This window comes from Diceros bicornis, chromosome 29 (assembly GCF_020826845.1).
Source record: "Diceros bicornis minor isolate mBicDic1 chromosome 29, mDicBic1.mat.cur, whole genome shotgun sequence".
NCBI classification, from domain to species: Eukaryota; Metazoa; Chordata; class Mammalia; order Perissodactyla; family Rhinocerotidae; genus Diceros; species Diceros bicornis.
The window spans coordinates 262,084-282,307 of record NC_080768.1 but is presented as its reverse complement, the minus strand read 5'-3'; the positions used below and the strand labels follow the sequence as shown (position 1 = coordinate 282,307).

Here is a 20,224-nt window from a genome sequence, read left to right as displayed (position 1 = left end):
GACGCCTGTTATTTATGAAAACAACTGAAATCATCTAAATGTGGGCAATAAAAATATTAAAGGAAGCATACAAGGCACCTTCAGATACCCCAGAGATCCATACAACCCGAAGACAGGAGACAGTGATACATGTTCCCACCCCCTTGTGAGGCTCAGACTGACAACTGATGAAGCTGCAGGCTCAATAACCTTCAAAACCGCGCCCTGAAAAGACGTGAAGCTGGTGTTTCCGTGTTTGGTTTACATTGAACAAACGTGTCACAGATTTCTTGGACAGTCACTTATTCCTTTCTAAAGCCCACGAGTCTGCTCTGTGCTGAGTCGTGTGTTAAGCCGACGCCGGGGACACCCAGGAGCCAGCACACAGGCTCCACCTCCCACACTCCTTTCTGCTTGTTCGCGGTTTGTCAACGCAAGGTCGGCACCAGCCTGCTGCCCTCACCCACGCCGTCCCGGCCGGCCGCCCGTCCCCGCTCAGAATGCGCGAGAGCCAGCACTCCTCGCCACCTCCCTGCCGCGCCCTGGCCCTCATCCTCGCCAGAGCTGGGACTGGCCGGTCAGTGCCAGTCAAGGGGTAGCGTGCCGCAGCTCAGCCCAGACTAGCCGGGTTTCCACCCGGGAGTCACTCCCTGGCCTCCGATTCCAGCCAAGACTCTTCCTGACCATGCCAGCGGACCTGCAGTGTGAACACTGGGCTCTGCGCGTGCTGCGGCAGGGGACAGACTCTCACTCCGGCTCTGCCTTTAACTGGACTCCTTCTGCTTCCCAACCACCCGACACCCTGTTTTAACTGAAGTTTTGTAAAGCTGAGAAGTACAGAAATCCAGCTGGAGAACAGGCAGGAGTAGGGAACACAACAGCCTTGCTAAACCACGTAGTGACTGTCTTCCCACCCTCGACCTCAGTGACCCCAGGGCGGGGGTCATCTCAGTGGAGCCTTCTGAGGGCCACTGAAATCAGACCCCAGGCTGGGCAGTCTTTAACTCAGCTGGGTGACCACAGAGACCATGCTGTATAGTTTTTAAAAGACAGAAATACTATTTCTCCCCTCCTGTCACTTTGGAGGTTTCTCATCGAGGTAGGTGGAAAAATTAAATACCTAGCCCCAGTATGGTTAACCCAGGGTTTAACGGATGGAAAACCAGCTTGGCAGCAGAGGAGGAGGCTGCATGGCAGATGCCTGTCAGAGAGCTCCAAATTCATATGGAGAATGATAAAATATCTGATATGAGACAGAGAGGGCCCGGCTCACACTGGAGTCCAAGGGCAGCTGTGACTCAGTCATCAGTGCCCCCGCCCAGCTCCGTTCTCTTGAGGGTTTCACGTCACTTCAGTTCTCAGTCAGCACAAACACTCACTGGGCTGCTGGAGAAGATGAGCACTGCCGTAGGGACTGTTCTCTGGGCACCAACCGTGTGCAAGGCACAGTACTGCTCCGTCCCTACCACACTCTATGTGGCAGGCTGCATCATGAAAACGAGACTCCATGAGACTGGACACTTCGTGTGGCCACAGCACAGTTGGGGCCGAGCCGGGAGGCGGGTCCGGCTCCGTCTCTGGACTGCGGAGCCGGCCAATATGGCAGAGCAGATGGAGGCCAAGCAGGAAGACTCTGCTTCCTCAGGAGCTAACTCAGGAAACAGGTTCCGCCAGCAATTCCAAAGACGGATCTTCTTCTTTACACTCTCACGCAGATTCAGGAGTGTAACCCGCGTCTTCCCGAATGACATACGGCAGAAAAGGCTGCGACGTGGCCCTGTGAGCTGAGGCCGATCCTCAGAGCGGCTGCTGCGTAAAGTGTGGTTCACACAGCCTTCAGGAGCGAGATCAAGAATATTAAAGAACTGGAAGAAGCAGCGTCTTTATTAGGAAGCTTGTTCTATTTTCATAACTTGATTAAGTGTGATAGGAAGACTCACTAAAAATAAGAATTCTCAGGCAAATTCTTCTGGAAGCTAAAAATTGCCTCTCAATTTACAAAAACAATCAGAACTTGTATTCTTCAGGACAGGGCAGCACATTCTCACACTGCCTGATGGCACAGACGCTGAGGGACAGTACCTGTTTCTTTGTTAATTACTTAAGAGACAGGGAGGGTGCCAGTATTCTCAAATAGTGTTCTTAGAAAAATGTGTGTCACAGGCAAGACTGAAAGACTTATATATCCCATGAATAGTTGTTTTCCCCAGAAAAACATCACTGCTTGCAATATTTCTTTAGAATAAAACAGTTTGCTCAGGAGAAAAGCAAAGAACTCCTGGGAGAATCGATTCAAAGGAGAAACCCAGAGCGTCTCATCCGCTCCTACTGTACCACTGAAGACACGTCCTCATGCGCTTCCAGCCAGGGCTGGCGATTTCCAGGGATGCAGGTCCCATCCGGGGCGCAACCCCGAGCCCCACGCACTCAGTCGCCTTCTCCACCCACCAGCACCTGCCTGTGTGCTTGCTGCAGACAACACACCACCACGCTGTGTGTTTGTGCCCTGTGGCTGGGACAAGGGACAAAAGAGGGCTCTCTCCTGTGTGTCTGACTCCGCTGATGGGCTGACAGACTGACTTACTGACTCATCCACTCCCCAGGCACTGACCAAGTGCCTCACGGTGTGTGCTGAGCGCAGATGTGAGAAAAAGCTTGAACAAGGTACTCCCTGCTCCTGGGGAACAGTGCTCTAGGAACAGTTGAACTACTGCAAACACAGTACGTTTTCTCTTTTCAATTTCAAGAAAGAAGTCATACTAAAATATAGGACAATCAGTTAGAAGTAACAGAGTCTCATGCTATTCATGTATGGAGGCACCAGAAATTACTCACGAATGCTCACCTCTGACCCAGTAAATAAGGCTCTATCACAGTAACACGGGAAGCGTTCACAACATCTCTACATTCACTGCTCAACTGTGGATTATAATTAAAAAAAAAGAAGCTACACTATCATAAATGTAATGTGAAATGAAAAAAATTTAAAGTGGCTGTCTGTTTTCCAACAATCTAGTTTGCTGTGTTATGCATCTAACAAATTACAGATAAATGTAAAGCAACAGAAGTGATCAGTGTGGTGTCTACCAGGCAGAAGCCTGATGGCCCTCACCCCAAAGGTGGCGGGAGGCCCCGGGGCCACGCTCTGAGCAAGGTCCCGAGAGGCAGGGCCGCGGTGCGTGTAGGACGGGACAGTCATGCTCGCGGCCGGCCCACCACTTTTGGCCACTTTTCTTCCCCTTGTGAAATCTCACAACATTAAACATAGTCAAACTCAAGGTAAACCACGGACAAGCATCCTGGGTAAAACAGTACCAGCATGGTAAGAAAATAAAACTTCACCCAAGAGGAGGCGCACAGACCTCTCCTGTGGAAAAGCTGCCTGTATCAGACGCAGTCTGGACAGTGAGATGTACAGCTAATAACGGGAAGGGCAGGGGTGGGGATTCCCGATTCACCCTGACGCTGACACTGCTGGCGACGAAGCTCCCAGCGCACGCCTCTCACCCCAGGGCCAGGCTCGCAGGTCAGGAACCGTAAGCTTGGTCAGTTCTGACCTCGTGAACCAGGAAACCGCAGGTTTACTTCACAGTCTGTGACCTCTGCAGACCCTGCTCTAAGAACCGGCTCTGGGGAGAGCCTCCTGGAGGCGCTGCTGTGACGGTGTGGGGGTCCCCGAGAACAGCTCCAGGCTGAAGGCCAGTGGGGGAGGCAGCAGGAGGGCTCCTCCCCACGTTTATAAAGGGGGGGATCTTAACCCAGGGCGTTCCAAAGCCGCTGCCAGGAAAGGCCGCCAGCCACGGGGCCTGCCCCGGACTCAGCCCAGAGACACTCCTGCCTCAGGTGCCCTCTGAGACGTGCCTCCCACATGCCAATGTCCACGGAAGGGAGAAACCGAGTCATCTGAGGGGAAAAGAGGTGTCTTTCAACATTTCTGATTCAAACCACAAGTTGTACGTTTTACTTTTATGAACCTATTCCCCTACCCAATATTTGGTGAAATATATATCTCATTATTATCCTTCTTATCACAAATAGAACTTCCCATTGTTTTTACTATTACAATTAAAATAAATGTGAATAATTGGTTTCACCAAATTTTTTTTTTTTTTTTTTTTTTTTTTTTTTTTGTGAGGAGATCAGCCCTGAGCTAACATCCGCCAATCCTCCTCTTTTTTTGCTGAGGAAGACAGCCCTGGGCTAACACCTGTGCCCATCTTCCTCCACTTTATATGGGACGCCGCCACAGCATGGCTTACCAAGCAGTGCGTCGGTGCGCGCCCGGGATCCGAACCAGCGAACCCCGGGCCGCCGCAGCGGAGCGCGCGCACTTAACCGCTTGCGCCACCGGGCCGGCCCCTGGTTTCACCAAATTTTAATCCCCAAATTCCAAGGGTGTATTTGAAATTATTACCTTCCAAAAGAGGATGCTGCAGTGCCGACAGAAATGTAAAGTGTCCCCATACTGCTCTCGGGTTGGGTAATACTTCTGAAGGGCAAAATACGTGCGCTTCCATTCAACATGACCTTCTTCTGAGAGGACCAAATGTCTACAAAACTGGACAAAACAAGTTCTGTTCAGAACCAGCAGATGGTCTTCATAGCATAGTACTAGGTACAAAGCGATTTTAAAAGGAAGTGCATGAAACATTCAATTATTTGATCAAATAAATCATGGAATACCATGCAGCTGTTAAACAGATTTACATGTTCTGATCTGATGTCCATGATATATTATTAAGTTAAAAATAAGTTACACACATTATATATCTGATGAGGGACTTGTATCGAGAATAGACAAAGAACACTTAAGACTCAGTAATAAAAAGACAACCCAATTAAAAAATGGACAAAGGATTGGAAAAGACATTTCTCCAAAGACATACAAATGGCCCATAAACACATGAAAAGATGCTCACCATCTCAGTCATCAGGGAAATGGAATGAGATACCACTTCACACGCACTAGGGTAGCTATAATCAAAACATCAGATAGCAAGTGTGGACAAGGACCCGGAGAAATTGAACCACATACACTGCTGGTGGGAACAGAAAATGGTGCAGCTATGCTGGAAACAGTTTAGCAGCTCCTCAAAAATTTAAATCTACAGTTACCATTTGACCTAGAATTTCCACTCCTAGGACAAATGTCCACACAAAATGGTGTACACCCATGCTCAGAGCAGTATGATTTGTGACAGCCACAGGGGGAAACAACCCACGTGTCCGTCAACTGATGAAGAGAGAAACAGGATGTGATCTGTGCGTGGAACGGAGCATTAAGGAGCCATGGAAAGGCCTGGGGCACTAACACTCTTTCAACGTGGGTGAGCCTTGAGGACCATGTGCCCAGGGGAAGAGGCCAGTCACATGAGGCCCAGAGATGACATCCACTCACAGCAAACATCCACGTGGGGACATCCAGGGAGACTGAGGTAGACCCAGGATGGCTTAGGGCTGGGCCAAGAGCTGTGGGGTTTCTTTCTGAGCTGATGAAAATGTCCTAAGATTGACTGTTGTGTGTATGATATCTCAATAAAGGTGTAGAAGAATGTTACAGAGTGGCATGATTTCAGTTACAGGAAAATATCAGTGCACAGCTAGATACACGTTATGTCTGTGTCGGTGGAAAACCCGAGCACCCATGCACACACTGAAGGATCAGCAGAGGCTGCCCTGGGGGAGGAGGCCTTGCGCTCTCTGGACACTGCTAGTCTTGATGACTGCAGTTGCAATGAGCATGTTCTACTTTTTATAATGAAAACAACCACGTGGATAATATACACACACTTGTCATGACTTCTGAGGACTTTGTTTTGAAATTATGATGGAGTCAATAAGAAAATTCTTGTTTCTAACAGCATTTGCAGAGGACAGCTTGGAAAATAAAGAAAAGCAGTTAACGGCCTGGTTATATTAACTTCTGTATCCTTCAAGCAGTGCTAAACCTCAGTTCCTAGAGAGAAAAACCACTTGTGTCTCACTTCTACTTCTCATGACCCTGGGCCACACGGGCATTCATCTGGGAGAGCCCAGTTGTTTTCTCCTCAACAACCAACCTCGATTCTTCTGAACTCAAACCCGACATCTGCACCAGACACTCCAGTCAAGCATCTGGCCACCTTCTCCTTCCAGCGCCACCTCAGATGGACCGCCAGTCCACCTTGCACGCCCACTCAGCCTCACGTGTTGGGAGCTGCCCCACCTCACCATTTCCATGAAGCTGTGTCTCATATACATGTCATTTTAGTGTCGTTTACCATTGGCTACTGAGCCCCGAAAAACAGATAATTTTTTCTGGACGCTGTGTTTTGATATTGGGTCAAGAAAACGTGCACAAAATGCACTGTGAGTGCTAACTGCTAATGACAACTGTATGACATTAAACACAGGTACAGAAGACACAAGTGCTCTAACGTGGTTTCTTTAAGGAAAAGCAAGGGTCTCACAAACGGTCAACAGATACTCTCTGAAATGCCCGACAGGCCCTCTGATTAACACCTACGTAAACAGCTGGGGCCTGAACTTGGCGAGGGAGGTGAGAGCACACGCAGGAGCAGTAGGCAGCTATGCCATGTGTGACCCAGCACACCCGGGGCCTCCTGGCTCCCAGTCCACAGAACGGCCGTCTCCATCCTAGACATACCTTCATCCCCCTTCCCTCCAAAACGCTCAACAGCCCCACTGCCTATGCTGACTAGAATTCAACCTGCTTTCTTCCCTCTTCCAATTAACCCTGACTTCACTGCTTCTCCCCAGCACGCCCACCTGACGGAGTGTCTCCCAGGGTCCCCACAGCCTCTGCAGGACTGAATCGACGGGCTCTTCCTAGGGTTCTCCTTAGCTGAGCCCCTCTCTTGGGCTCTCGGGGACGCTGCATCCTTGCAGGTTATGCTCCTTGACTCGGCTGCTAGAGCTGCTCCTCACGGCTCTCCAGCCTGCCTCATCTCCTTCTGGTCCTCCTCTCCAGGCGAGCCCATCGAGGGACCCGTCGAGCCCGTCGACCACCATTTCTGTGCTGGTCCCTCTCAATCTGTGTGTCCAGCTCAGACCTTTCCTCAGGACACCCACTGCCCTCTTGACTTGTTTCCCTCAGATATCTGGAGGGCACCCCAAACCCCACCTGCCTCCAGCTGTCACTCCTCCCGCCAGCCTGGCCGCCCCTCCTCAGGGCATGCACTGCCGCCCACCCGCCCCTCCAGCCGATCTGTCATCCGTCCATTGGCTTCATCTCTCTGCCACGCCAGTCCCTCCCAGCCACCACCCTCTCTTTCTCAGCACGTCTCTCAGTGGGTCTCCCTGCACCCCAGTCCCATCTATCCCTCAAACAAAAACAAGAAGGATCTTTTAAATCTGCACGTTGTTCCAAATGCTTCAGTGGCTCTTCTAGGCCCGCTGGGTACAGACTTGGATCTGACGTGGCCACTCAGGCCTCCTGGCTACTGCTCCACTGGCTCTTTCCACTTGCCCGCACCTCCTCAGGCACACAACGCCCTTCCTTCTCCACTCAGGACCCTGACACGCAGAGCTCCCTCTGCCTAGAACCTGCTTATCGCCCACGGAACCTTGACGCCCTCAAGGAATTCCCCTGCCCTGCTCCGTCCTCCAAGAGTGGAGAACGTTCGCCTGTGTGGTGCCTCACCGCATCTGTCAGTTTCCACCAAACCTGAAGCGAGTGAGATGTGTCATGTCTGTCTCCCCTCTCGACAGAGCCTCCGTGGGAGCAGGACCACACCTGCCCGACCCCGCAGGCACCCCACACACCTGTGTGACGCAGGAGCAAGTACATGAGTCAGCTGTGGTCCAGACACAGCACAGCAGGACAGAACCCTGGACAGCGGATGAGCAAACTGCTTGGGAAGAGACCCCCAGCAAGTGCACACAAACTGTTCCACACCGGTTCCCACGACGGGTTCTCCAAGGACAGGACGCAGGAGGGGACGAGTGTCCCGTGGACACGGAGGAGCGGTGTGCTACCCACTGGTAACAGAAACTAACGGTGTCGTAACTGTGAAAAGGTACGCGACGTGGTAAAGGGCAGAACTGGAATTCGAGTCATCAAATTAAGGAGGAAAGATGATAAACCAGTAACTGTGAAACACCTTGACTGCGACAGAGGTAAAAGAGAACTCAGCTCTTGTTCTCTTGTGTTGTTTTGGGTTGTTTTCAGAATCATTGTTCTTTTTCAATATGAAAAATAAACTTCACAAGCTACAGAAGAGAAACCATGAGTGATTTTAATAAATCCTGATTATTAGTAATTCTTTAAAAACATACCTGAAAAACAACACTCCTGCAGTGGCACGTACGAGAGGCCCGCTAGTCAGGCACTGCAGGCGAGAGCGCGGCTCATGGGTGGTCTCTGCACTCACTCACCTGCTTGTCGGCGAAGTGGTACTGGCACAGCTTCTTCCACAGCTGCCTGTCTTCACTGAGCACGGACAGCGCCGGCGTCACCTGGCCCAGGGTGACGATGTCCCAGCCATCCGAGAGTCTGTACAGGATGTTGCTCAGCACGTGCAGAGGAAGGTCACTGAGCGTGAGGCCGTGGTTCACGTGCTGGAAGGAACACATCGGAGGCATTTCACTGAGCACGACACACATCGGCTTCAGTGACACTGAACCCTGACGGCCAGCGAGAATAAACACTTCCAAACATGGCAACAGGAGAGACACCTGAGCCCCTACTGTACCCACACTTCCAAGGGTCAGTGCCCACATCCTCCTCTTGGCAGCGTGTGCGAGGCAGCCGGACGCGGGGCTGCCACAGTGACCAGTGGAGTGTGGAGACACCAGAAGCAGAACAGATGGCTCCTCTACGACCCCTCCACGTGTTCGAGAATTATTTACTAGACGATGACACTTAAAAAGACACACCTGGAAAATGGCAGATTCTGAGCACATGGGATTGAAGAAACAGAGCAACAGACAGCATCTGGGGCCCGGGCAGAGGGGCCCGGCCTCAGTCAGCACACTGCGCTCTGGGTCCGCACCTCGGCCACGGCCTGGGGCCGGGACAACGCGTGAGTGTTAATGGGCACAGTCTTTTCAACTCAGTGTCCAGGGAGGGAGACTAACCTCGTCAAGGTCCCTCCTGGCTTTGAATCTCTGGTTTCAAATTCACGAGCCCTGTCCTCCCTCACACAGGCCTGTGTGGACGTGACGTGTTCACCCCAGAAAGGCTGCCAGAGTGAAGGTCACACGAATACGCACACGTGGAGGGCAAAGGCTGCCTGTGCCAGGAGGGGTCTCAGCCCGACCTGCTTTGGGCTCACGCCCTCTGAGCCTTGTGTCGCCATGGCACATCCCCAGCTCTCACCAGAAGAGTCTCCGACTGACGTACAGACGGACGGGGGTGTAAAGTTTCGGCAGGAGGGAGGGGGGTCTGACCCCCTGCAGGGGCCTGGCCAGCTCTGCACACAGACCCCTGCTGGGCCGCACACCTGCTTCCAATGAGAAGGGTGAATGGTTTCCTTGTCCGTAGCTGGTCAGCCCCGAGGATGACTGGCTGCCTTCTAGGACCCTAGCGCCCTGTGCATAGTGGACATTCACGGAGGAATTAACTCCTCGAGTCTGGTCCCAGGAATCGCCTGACGTCTCCTTCCACTCCCCGTCTCCCTCTTCCAGCTGTGGAAATGCTCTCCTAGCCCTTCAGAAACACGAACTGCCGGAGGCCTCCTGTGCGTCCACATGGGCAACTCGAGGTGGACATTTCTGAGTCACACCCCCACCTTGTGCGAGCGCATCAGGTGTGCTGCTGGACACCATGGGCCCAACACCTGGACGTAACCGCATGGTGTCTGTCACAAGTGTCACTTCACTTCACTCCTCTGCCACCACCAGGACGGGAGCCTTGTAGGGGCGGCCCCTGAGCCGCAGGACCACACGGCGCCCGCAGGCACCAGCAGACGTCCTCTGGTCATGAGCAGGTGACAGGTCACCAGGGACTGAGCACGGCTGAGTGGAGACACAGCAATCCTCCCCCTGCTGTCCACACAGGCAGAGCACATATAAAGATCATGGTGTACATCTATCCCCAACCACCAGTCTCAACATGAGGACAAGAAGTAAGTCTGTTCTGAATGGAGGCTTCACTCTTCCTTCTGAGAGAAAGCTCTGTATCAGACAGGAGTCCGTAAATATCTGCGGCTAACGTCGCAGGGCTCGGGGGTATGAAGTGGTGGGAAAAGTCCTGTGTGAGTGAGGAGTGACAGATTCCAGCGGGACCATGCAGCATCTGGTTTTCTGGAAGGGTCCAGGTTTACAGCCCTATTATGACTGTAAACAAGAGAGGACAGCAGAAATGCCGATATTTTCCACCTAAACGGTATCTTGCATTCAAACGTGAGTGGCTCCCAGACAGTCTGTCAGAAACCGCTCCCCGATGAGCTAACTGGTGTCACCGTCATGGTCTCTCGTGACCACGAGGAAACGTACAGGGACAGAGGCTCCTCCTCTCTCCCTCCAGGGCCGTCTCGGCTCCTGCATCCAGACAGCACTGCCCCACCCCCCCACCAACGAAGCTCTCTGGCCAACAGAAACCTGACTCATGTCCATTCCAACCCCACGAGCCGCGGTCCCTGCTCCTCGTTAGAGGAGAACTGAGGGACGGTGAGTGGAGTGCCCAGTCTGCTGCTGCCCCTCCGCCCTGGCCTTCCCCACGGCACCCTCCCCAGTGTGGAGCCCACCCTGCTCTCCCCTCCTGACCACATGGAGGAAGTCACCCAGCACTGCCCTATCTCTCCCCGAAGCATCTCCCAAGCATCCTGGCCCCCCACCTTCAGTCCCTCAGGGAGTGCTCCCCACCTGTCAGCTGCATGACGGTGATGGGGTCTGGCCTGCTTCCCCCAGGCTCATCCCCTTGCAGCACTGAGGGGCTCCTCTCAAATGGTGGTCATGGGGTCTGCCTCCCCCAAGCTCATCCCCTCCCAGCACCGGGGCTCTCCTCTCAAACGGTGGTCACGGGGGTCTGCCTCCCTCAGACTCATCCCCTCGAGGCATCTGGGGGGCTCCTCTCAAACGGTGGTCACGGGGGTCTGCCTCCCCCAAGCTCATCTCCTCCCGGCACCGGGGCTCTCTTCTCAAACGGTGGTCACGGGGGTCTGCCTCCCTCAGACTCATCCCCTCGAGGCATCTGGGGGGCTCCTCTCAAATGGTGGTCACGGGGATCTGCCTCCCCCAGGCTCATTCCTTCGTGGCACCTGGGGTGCTCCTCTCAAACGCGGATGTCTCCATGACCCTTGCACTGGAAACAGCCGGGGCTCCTCGCACCCAGCGGCTACAGCCTCACCTTGCAGTCTAGCCTTGAGTCCTGGCCGGGCCTCACCTCTCACACCCTCTTCCAGGCACCCTGGGCACCCAGCGCACCTGTGCCTCCCCCTCCACGCAGGTCCCCATGCCTCAGGCCACGCAGTTCTCTCTGCCCGAAGGCCTGATGTCCCCTGGTTTTGCAGTGGCGGGCTGGAGCTGGCCCCTACTGGCTCCCGAAAACCAATTCTGCGAGCCAGCTGACTTGGTGCTTGAAATCAGGCAGGTGGGAAACTGACAAACGCTACAAACCAGGGCTTTTAAAAGCCCCCAAGAGTCAGGTGTGGAGCACTGACCAGCCCACCACCCCCTGCGTAGCTTCTACTCATGATGTTCTGCGTGGGCATCTCTGCTGGACACTGCCCCAGCCCGAGCCCCAGGGCGTGGTCCATGACCATCTCCCCTGGGCACTCTGAGGCCCTGGGTAAAGCCATGCCTACTGACCAACGTGCCCCCACCTCACGATGGTCCTGGCATACAGCAGTTGTCTAATAAGTGCTTACTGAGTGAGGTCCTACGTGGGGTCACCGAGAAGATACAAGAAGATATAGACACGATAGCACGTCAGCTTTATCAGCACCACCACACCTTCACACGCAGCTTAAAAGCACAGCACACTTGTTTGAGGAGCAGAAGGAGAGTCTGGGGTTTCCTTTTCATTCGCACGCTGCTCACAAGCCAACGTCTCAAGGAGACAGGAGCAGGCACGCATCTCCAGCGGGAGAGACTTCACCACGTCACCTCCGACGCGGGCAGCGCCTGGGCTGTTCCTGAACCCGCCGAGTGGCACCCGTGTGCCGGGGCCGCCAATGCTCAGTAAAGCATCAGCACTTGTTATGGAGGATTAAAAACCAGCCTTTTTATAAGATTAAGTCATAAAAATGAATCCACTCAATGCAGCCTGAAGACACTACCAAGATCCTTGGAAATGTTAACACAAAATTATTTGCTTCTCCTTTCTGCGCACTCTGCTCCGTCTCCCTATGGCTACACCCCACATACTTCTGCCTGGATATGGGGTGGTTCTTCGTCTTTTTCACTGTGGAGATTCTGACTAGAACACTGACGACCTGCAAGTTCAGGAACCACCAGACTTACAGGGGACGCCGGACGGTCACAGGAGAAAGCTGTGTGGCCTCCTCGCGCAGCCAACACACCCCTCACGCCAAAGATGAGCTCAGTACAACTTTCATGAAAAGTTTAAAGGTACTTTAAACTCGGTAGTCTGATGGCACACAGTAAATCTTAATTTTATTTCTAATAAGCCACCAAGCAATTAAAGGAAAATTGTCATTTTTTCCCAGAAGAAATTGTTTAAAAAGAGAAAGTAGAGGCTTGACACGACAGACATGGCTTCTGTCTGCTGTTTCCTGGTCACAATGTCGGGTGGTGGGGACTGCTTAATGAGCAGTGACAGATTTTATTGCCCAGACGCATATACAAACGTCACTCCCAGATGAGTGGATCCATAAACTCGCAGAGTGGATCAACTGCTGGAGTAAGACGAGGAGAAGCCTTTCTGATGTTCTTAGAAACCTTTCGACGCCACGCGAGGCTTCTACTTACTTCTTGGGGCTATGAGAACTTTGATTTAAGGGTTATCAAGCTGTCTCTTGTTAGAAGAATGTAGAAGAAAAGACGCACGCCGGCTCATGGAGCAAACTGGCGACTGCATCCCGGGAGGCTGAGCTGATCTCAACTGCACGCAGTCTCTTGGCTTCTACTGTCCGTGAGCTGGGAGTTCTGGGCTGTGCCTCCCTGCCCTCCATCGCTCGTGTCCCCTTAAAACTGGCTATGAATCGACACGAGGCAGCAGTTCACCCCCAGCCAGCACCCTCCACGAAGCACCTCCGACCAGTGTGGCCAACAGGTCTGACACCCGCGAGTGCAGCCAAGTTACTGGACGCAGGAGGGTGACTCTGACCGACCACACCACCAGTGCTGACCCAGCTCGGGTCCAACGCCCAGCTCACCACAGAGCCACAGCCTGCCCCCATGTGGAGCACCATCGACGGGGCCCAAGGAGCTGAGGGATGCGACCAAGACACCAGCACCCGTCCACCGAGTGCAGGGCTGTCTCCAAGTCTGGACAGGACACAACCGTGCTCTGCGCTGTCCTCAGCTTTCTTTACCTGCTCCAGGACATCCTTACTTTCCTTTCTGCACCTTGCTCCTCCCACATGATCAGCACGCCAGCATGGTGACACCAGGCTCTCCAGCCTGGGCAGGGCAGTGACCTCGGAGCACCAAGGTGGGGGGTGCCCTCCTCCCAGTCCCTGTCCCCTCGCGTGGCTCTCAGCCGCCCTGGTGGGGCAGCTGGGTCACACCGTTCCCCTCACACCTCTCCCTGCCCCTCCTCCACATTGGTGTGGGTGGGAGGGAAGATCCGACAGGAAGCTGATGACACGCTGATGCCCGTGTCTGCTCCCCCTGCCCACCAGGGCGAGGACGAAGGAGTTGCCTGGCTTCCTCCCTTCGAGGGCCCTCCCAACCGGGCTGAGGCTGTCATGCCCCGCTTCCCTCTGACGACGCACAGCAGCTGGCCCTCCAGAACGTCCCAGCCAAGCGCCCCTTCCTCAGGGATCGTGACCCTCACACTCCACCACTGACAAGCACAGACTGCCCGCCCCAGAGCTCCCCAGCTGAGGTGGCATCGCCACTCGAGTCGGCTACACGAGGACCAGCGGGGCCCGGGGCAGTGACGTCCAGGCTCCCACAGCAAACCATGCCCGAGTGTCTCACAGATGGACGTGGACAACACGAACCCTCCCCTGTGAGGCTTCGGTGAGAGCGGGCAGAGCCGGACCACAGAGAGCTCCAGACCACCGTGGGGCACGTCCCAGATGCGCTCACATCGAGTCCGTGCAGCGCTTACTAACACTGAACGCTGGCCTCCTCATTTTAACTTCAGACCCACTCCTCTTTTTGTAAGTCTCATGTTTAGATGGCAAATAAATGGCCCAAATTTAAGGTATTCCAGGGTCACTTCCGAAACAACAACCTCAACATGGAGCCCCAGCACAGGGATAAGCTCAACCAGGAGAGTAGTTTATCCTTCAGGCCTGAGATGTACATTCCGTTATTCTTTCTCTTACAGAGTATGAGAGAGAAATAAAACACACCCTAGACACCTACTTTAGTCCACGGTGTTAATATTTTTCTGGTTGAAACTAGTTATCAGAATAAACAAAAAACAAGAAAACAACTGACATGATTTACACCTTCTTTTCCCCAGGTTCACTTTGGCAAAGAACTACAAACACACAGGTGTACACAACACACAACAAGAAGAAGAAGACAGCAAGCAAGAGGAGAAGCAACAACTAGATAACAGAGAATTATTGGCAGTACAATTTAGCCTTAATTTATTGAATGTTATTTTAGCCTGCAACACCTAAGTTCCTTTAAACGCAAATTAATTTACCACTCCATCACCCATAGGATCAGCTCTTTTTAATGATTACTGTCTTCACTGTCTTTCCAACAACTATAAGCCATTACAGAGTCTTTTGGTCCCAATATATCTTAAAAAAATTTAACGAATACTTACGAAAAGGTAAAGAAAAAGAATCTTTCAAAACACTGTAACACTCTTTCACGTACACTTAGAAGACACGATGACTTTTCTCACATAAAAACAGAGTAATCGTTTTTAGGCCAAGAAATTCATACCTTAGTCATCTGAAGATTCTGCAGCTGCTGCTGCCAGGTGAGAATGGTTTCCAGTCGGCAGAGCCAGATATTTATATTTCCCACCAACACGGACTTCCCTTCCCCTCTGATCAGAATGCAAAGGGTGGAGCTCAGGTCTTGGAGGAGATCCTTGATGAGGCGAGGATTTTGGTGGTCATCGAGAACTGGGATCAACAAACAAAACCACGGATTGATACAGTTCACCGCCACTGTTAAAAATGATCCCGAGTCCCTCGACAAACAGCACAAGTCAACAAAATGTGGCGTGTACGGCACACATGATGGAGTACTATTCAGCCTTAAATGGGAAGGAAATTCTGAAACATGCCACAACAGGGATGAAGCCTGAGGACATTATAGTAAGTGAAATAAGCCATCACAAAAGGACAGACACTGTGGATTCCACTTACATGAGGTCCCTAGAGGAGTCAAATCCAGAGACAGGAAGTAGGTGGTGGTGCCAGGGGCTGGGGGAGGGGACAGGGAGGGAGTGTTTAACGGGGACAGAGTTTCAGTTTGGGAAGATGGGAAAGTTCTGGAGATGGACGGTGGGGATGGTTGTACAACAGTGTGAATGTATTTAATGCCACTGAACTGTACACTTAAAAATGGTTAAAATGGTAAATTTTGTTATGTATATTTTAACACAATAAAAAACAATGATCTAATTTCACTGCAACCCCAAAGTGGCATCATTTTTGAGATATCACAAGTATGGTGAGATTAAAAAAACCTAAAATATTGCCTGTTACTGTATTTTCAGTTAAGTCTACAATTTTGCCTCTAAATGCATCAGTATCTATTTTCTTTTATACTTATCATAAAGAGAACTGATATTTAAAAATGGCTTATGCATACAGTCCAATTCATATATATGCATAAACTCATGGTGTGAAATTTAAAGTTCCACTTAGTATTAGCCACTAATTAACCAAGACAAACATTAAATTAAAAAGAAAATTACAGTCTTATTTGATGCCTAACTGACTAAGTCACAGCCTTGCTAATTATGGAAACATTGTACAGCTGAAGTGACTGTGATTGATTAACCATGAAAAGGTAAAATATCTTTTTAAAACTCAGGGATTAATTATCTTTCTTATTATAACACATTCCTTTGTATGCAAAAGCAACTTTAAAAAATGTAAACAACAGTAACAGAACATTAAGAAGTGGAGGGACCAACCCCTATTCTTGTCTCAATACTATCGAGTTCTTTGACATTATTGTTTTTGACAACATACATACTGGGGAAACATTTTTAAGAAATCCCATCTCCTTGCACTAAATTTCTAATTAAGATTTAGGTTATTAAAAATATCAGCCATCGTCTTACCCTTTCGAACGATTTTATCCAAAATGTTGAAGTAATTCTTCTGTGCAACACCACTCAATGAAGTTAACTGGGATTTTGCAATTAGCTGCAAGAGCTTAAAAGAAAGAGGAAACAGGCTCAGCACAGGTCTGGACACACAACCACAGTGACTAGACCCACACAGCGTGAGGACCTGCTGACGGGCAAGAGCGGGCCCCCTGACTTGCTCTCCCTGTAAGACTGCACGTTTGTCACTTCCTCTCTGGCATGTAAGGATTCTCCCAGGACGTGACACACTTATCATTCTGGGTCAGTTTGCCTAGCACACAGGCTGCTCTTTCAAATGCAGGTTCAAGGCTCTTTCCACCTCAGGAGAGTTTTCTTGGACGTTATCTTTAGATATTTGGTTGTCCCATTGTTTTACTTTCCTCTCTGAAGATTGCAGTCGTCAATATGCCGGATCTCCTCTTACTGTCGTCTGCAGCTGTGATTTTCTTTACACTCACTCTTACTGTTGGGTTTTGATGAGTTGTCTCATTTCTGTGGCCTCTGTCCCATCCTGTGTCCCCACAGTGTCCGCCTTCTCCTGGGCCCTTCCAGGCCCCTCGCCTCTCTAGGATGCCTCTCACAGCTGTCTCCTGCTGCTCGAGGGCGCGCACTAACACATCTCGCTTGGTTCCCAGCGTTTCTGCACTGGGGTCTGCCTCCACAGTGCGGTTTCTGTCCTCACTCCCAATGGACCGTCAGGGCGTGGCCCCCGCACCCCGCCTCCCTGACGCGTTTCCTGGTGCTCCACACCTGTCAGGCTGGCTGCTCTTTCCCACCTCTTCCTTAGTAAACGTGATGCTGTGTCAGCACCCTCTCTGTCAGTACTCGTTCCTGAGTGAGGGCCGACTTCCCAGATCACTTACTCTGCAGGAGGCTCCCGGGGGAAGGCAGGGGAGCTTCCTCAGCCTGAATGCTGTCCCCTCTCTCCGCCGCTGCAGGAAAGCTGGTTTTCACACATATGGCTCGTCTGTATGATTCCTGGGTAGCCCCACAGCCCACCTCTCCGTCTAACTGGGTCTCAGAAGTCTTTTGTGGTCAGCCCTCTTCCCTGTAATCTCCTCACTTGCTGTAAGCAAGTAACTTAGCATCCGTCAGCTCTGCCGTGCAGGCCAGGCCTCTTCCCAGATCTGCCCCTGCTGGGTGTTTTTGCCAACCTGAACACATCTACTCACCTCTTCTTGTACTGGTTCTGCCCAATCATAGCTGCTTTTGGTAAGCCTTAAATATATTTAGAATCTGTGAATTACATCTGCCTCCTATTTCTCTGAAAAAGGAATTTTTCATCTGCTCCTTCCAATTCTCCTTGCTGCCTTTGATGACTTCCAGAGGGAGAAACAAAAACGCTAACTCACATACTCACACAGCCATGTTGACTGTAGAAGTCCAAAAATAACATTATAAATACAACAGTCACATGATAATCTTCAGGAAAAAAATCATTCTGCAACTTCTAATATATTACAGAAAAAGTGTCCTAGGGCTGGCCCTGTGGCTTAGTGGTTAAGTGCGCGCGCTCCGCTGCTGGCAGCCTGGGTTCGGATCCTGGGCGCACACCAACGCACCGCTTCTCCGGCCATGCTGAGGCCGTGTCCCACATACAGCAACTGGAAGGATGTGCAGCTGTGACATACAACTATCTATTGGGGCTTTGGGGGGAAAATAAATAAATAAATAAATAAAAGTGTCTCATATTGCAGTGATTACAGAAACACGGCACTTCACAGCCTTGGCCAGAGATCACAACAAACACGCCCGAGAAGCCAGGCTGCAGTGTCCATCCTGCTTCTTCATCTTTTCAAGTGAGCTCAGTATCATCATCAGATGTCTCCCTATCTGACCCTCCTCACCATCAGCACCAGTTTGTGCTGAAGAACATCCCCTTCTCCTGCCTGAGTTTAGAACCCAGCTGGAGACAAAGAATTCAGGCCGACTGAGCTGTGAGATCAGCTTGACCCCTAACAAAAGCTGGACTGGGATGTGACTTGGATTTGCAGCCACAATGGGCTTCCTGGTCCTGACCTGAGAGAGGCTCGGGCGCCCAGCCAGGGGCATCATTTAATCACCAAAACCTTCCAGACGGGCTTCTTGCTCCTGTAACACTTAGGACATGAGAGAAACAGACCAGAATATGCAAATGAATTTTTCTTCTATTCCTCAAAGAAAAACGAGAGAAGAAAGAGGAGAGTTACCCAGCCCTCCTCTCACCACCAGGAGTGAGGGCAGAGGCTGCAGTGTTACGCCAATGCGGTGGTTCTCAGAGTGCTGTCCAGGGGCCCTTCTGCAGCACCACTCAGACGTCACTCTCCCTTCCAGTCTCACTCTCTCCTAAGTGTGCAGGGAAGTGTTCCAGAGGCTGCACGACGTGCGGTGCCGCAGCACACTGAACTCAGGGGCAGACTGAGAACTCAGCCGTCGTCTATTACAGCAGACACTAAGAGGATTTGAAGGGTGTGAGACAACGCCACTCTGTATGTTTAAATTTCCATGTGGTAAATGTTAATACATGTGACTCACATACTCGAAGTCTCTTTGGGGTCCTCAGTAATTCCAGAGTGAAAAGGTCCCTGAGACCAAGTTTGAGGACTCTGCTTTAACGGACTTCCTTCACCCATGGGGAATGAGTGTCCCAGGGAACAAGTCTTCCTAACCACCCCTCCCATCACCAACATACACTACAGTTTTCTGATACCATGTAAAAAATCCTTTACAACAAGACTTGCACATCCCTGGCAGAAGGCTCGGGGTTAGCACGGCTGCTTAGGTAGTTATCCACAGAGGACTGGACAAAGGACGGACACCCACCAGAAGGACCATCAACTGTTATATGCAAACACCGAGAAAACATGAGTGGCAGTGTTTAACAGGTGACAAAGTGAAATTTTAGGTTAAAATGGTAATGAAGAGGAAAAGGCAAAAGATATAATTTACAAAGAAAATACAACCAGGCAGCCTCTATTTAGCTAGATATATGAAGCAAAATCTGTTGGAAATTTAATGAAAATTTGTTAAAAGTACAAATATTGGGCCAGGCCCAGCGGCCTAGTGGTTAAATTCGGCACGCTCTGCTTTGGCAGCCCGGATCTGAGGTTTTAGATCCCAGATGCAGACCTGCACCACTCATCCTGGGCACCTTTCCTGGACGGCCCACCCTAGTCCACCCTCTAGCTGCATGACTCCCCAGTTAAACTCTGTCTCCACCACTAGACTCACTCCACGACAGGAGAGCTGAGCCTCATTTTGTCACCACGGTTTCCCCAGCAGGTTAATGCTGACACATAGGACAAAAATGCAGTGAAAGTGATAGAAAGGTGTGCCATTTAGAAGGACAGCCAGGAACCTAGGGTCTATCCACTGTGAGAGAGAGATAAAACCCTATCTGTCCTCGTCACCCACATGCCCTTCTATCACCAGAAGCACTCAGATGACTGTTTCCACCTCTGTACTTGTCCTCTTCCTGCTCACTCCCTATACCCTCCGTCCTTGGCTCCTGACCACTCAGCCCTCCTGACCACTGGTGGGGAGTGCCCAGCGCATGGAGAAGTCAGAGACGAGATACTAGGCAGCCAGTGGTCCGCACAGTGTGTGAGCACTCAGCCCGGAGCTGGGCCGTCCAGCAGAGGTGGCTGTTGTGTGCACTGTGGGCCATTCAGAGCTCCCGTGGTGTCCGCATGGCTTCCAAGTCAGCCGGTCAGTCTCCGCCGCCATTCACACCCGCATCTTACTCCAGAGCCACAGCTCACAACCACGACATCCCAACCTGTGTATCCTCCTGGTCAAATGACTCAACAACCCCTTTGAGAAATCCGGTTTCCACTGCTAAGCTTTCTTCTAAGTCATAAAGTCGTTGAAATGCCCTTTCAGAACACTGTAGAGGCTTTGGGA

General features: G+C 51.4%; 1 protein-coding gene across 4 annotated transcripts in view; it reads right to left on the bottom strand.

Annotated features, from left to right (window-relative positions):
- The window catches only part of FBXO25 (F-box protein 25), a 68,828-nt gene that overhangs the window by 3,289 nt on the left and 45,315 nt on the right, over nt 1–20,224 (bottom strand). For 3 of the 4 annotated variants that reach the window (XM_058524871.1, XM_058524870.1, XM_058524874.1), the window contains 4 exons: nt 16,316–16,409; nt 14,959–15,143; nt 8,356–8,538; nt 4,394–4,537 (listed from right to left, as the gene is read on the bottom strand). In XM_058524871.1, coding sequence (XP_058380854.1) covers nt 4,394–4,537; nt 8,356–8,538; nt 14,959–15,143; nt 16,316–16,409 — 606 coding nt within the window. The remainder of the gene's footprint in view (nt 1–4,393; nt 4,538–8,355; nt 8,539–14,958; nt 15,144–16,315; nt 16,410–20,224) is intronic. The other variant, XM_058524875.1, reaches the window with a different exon arrangement.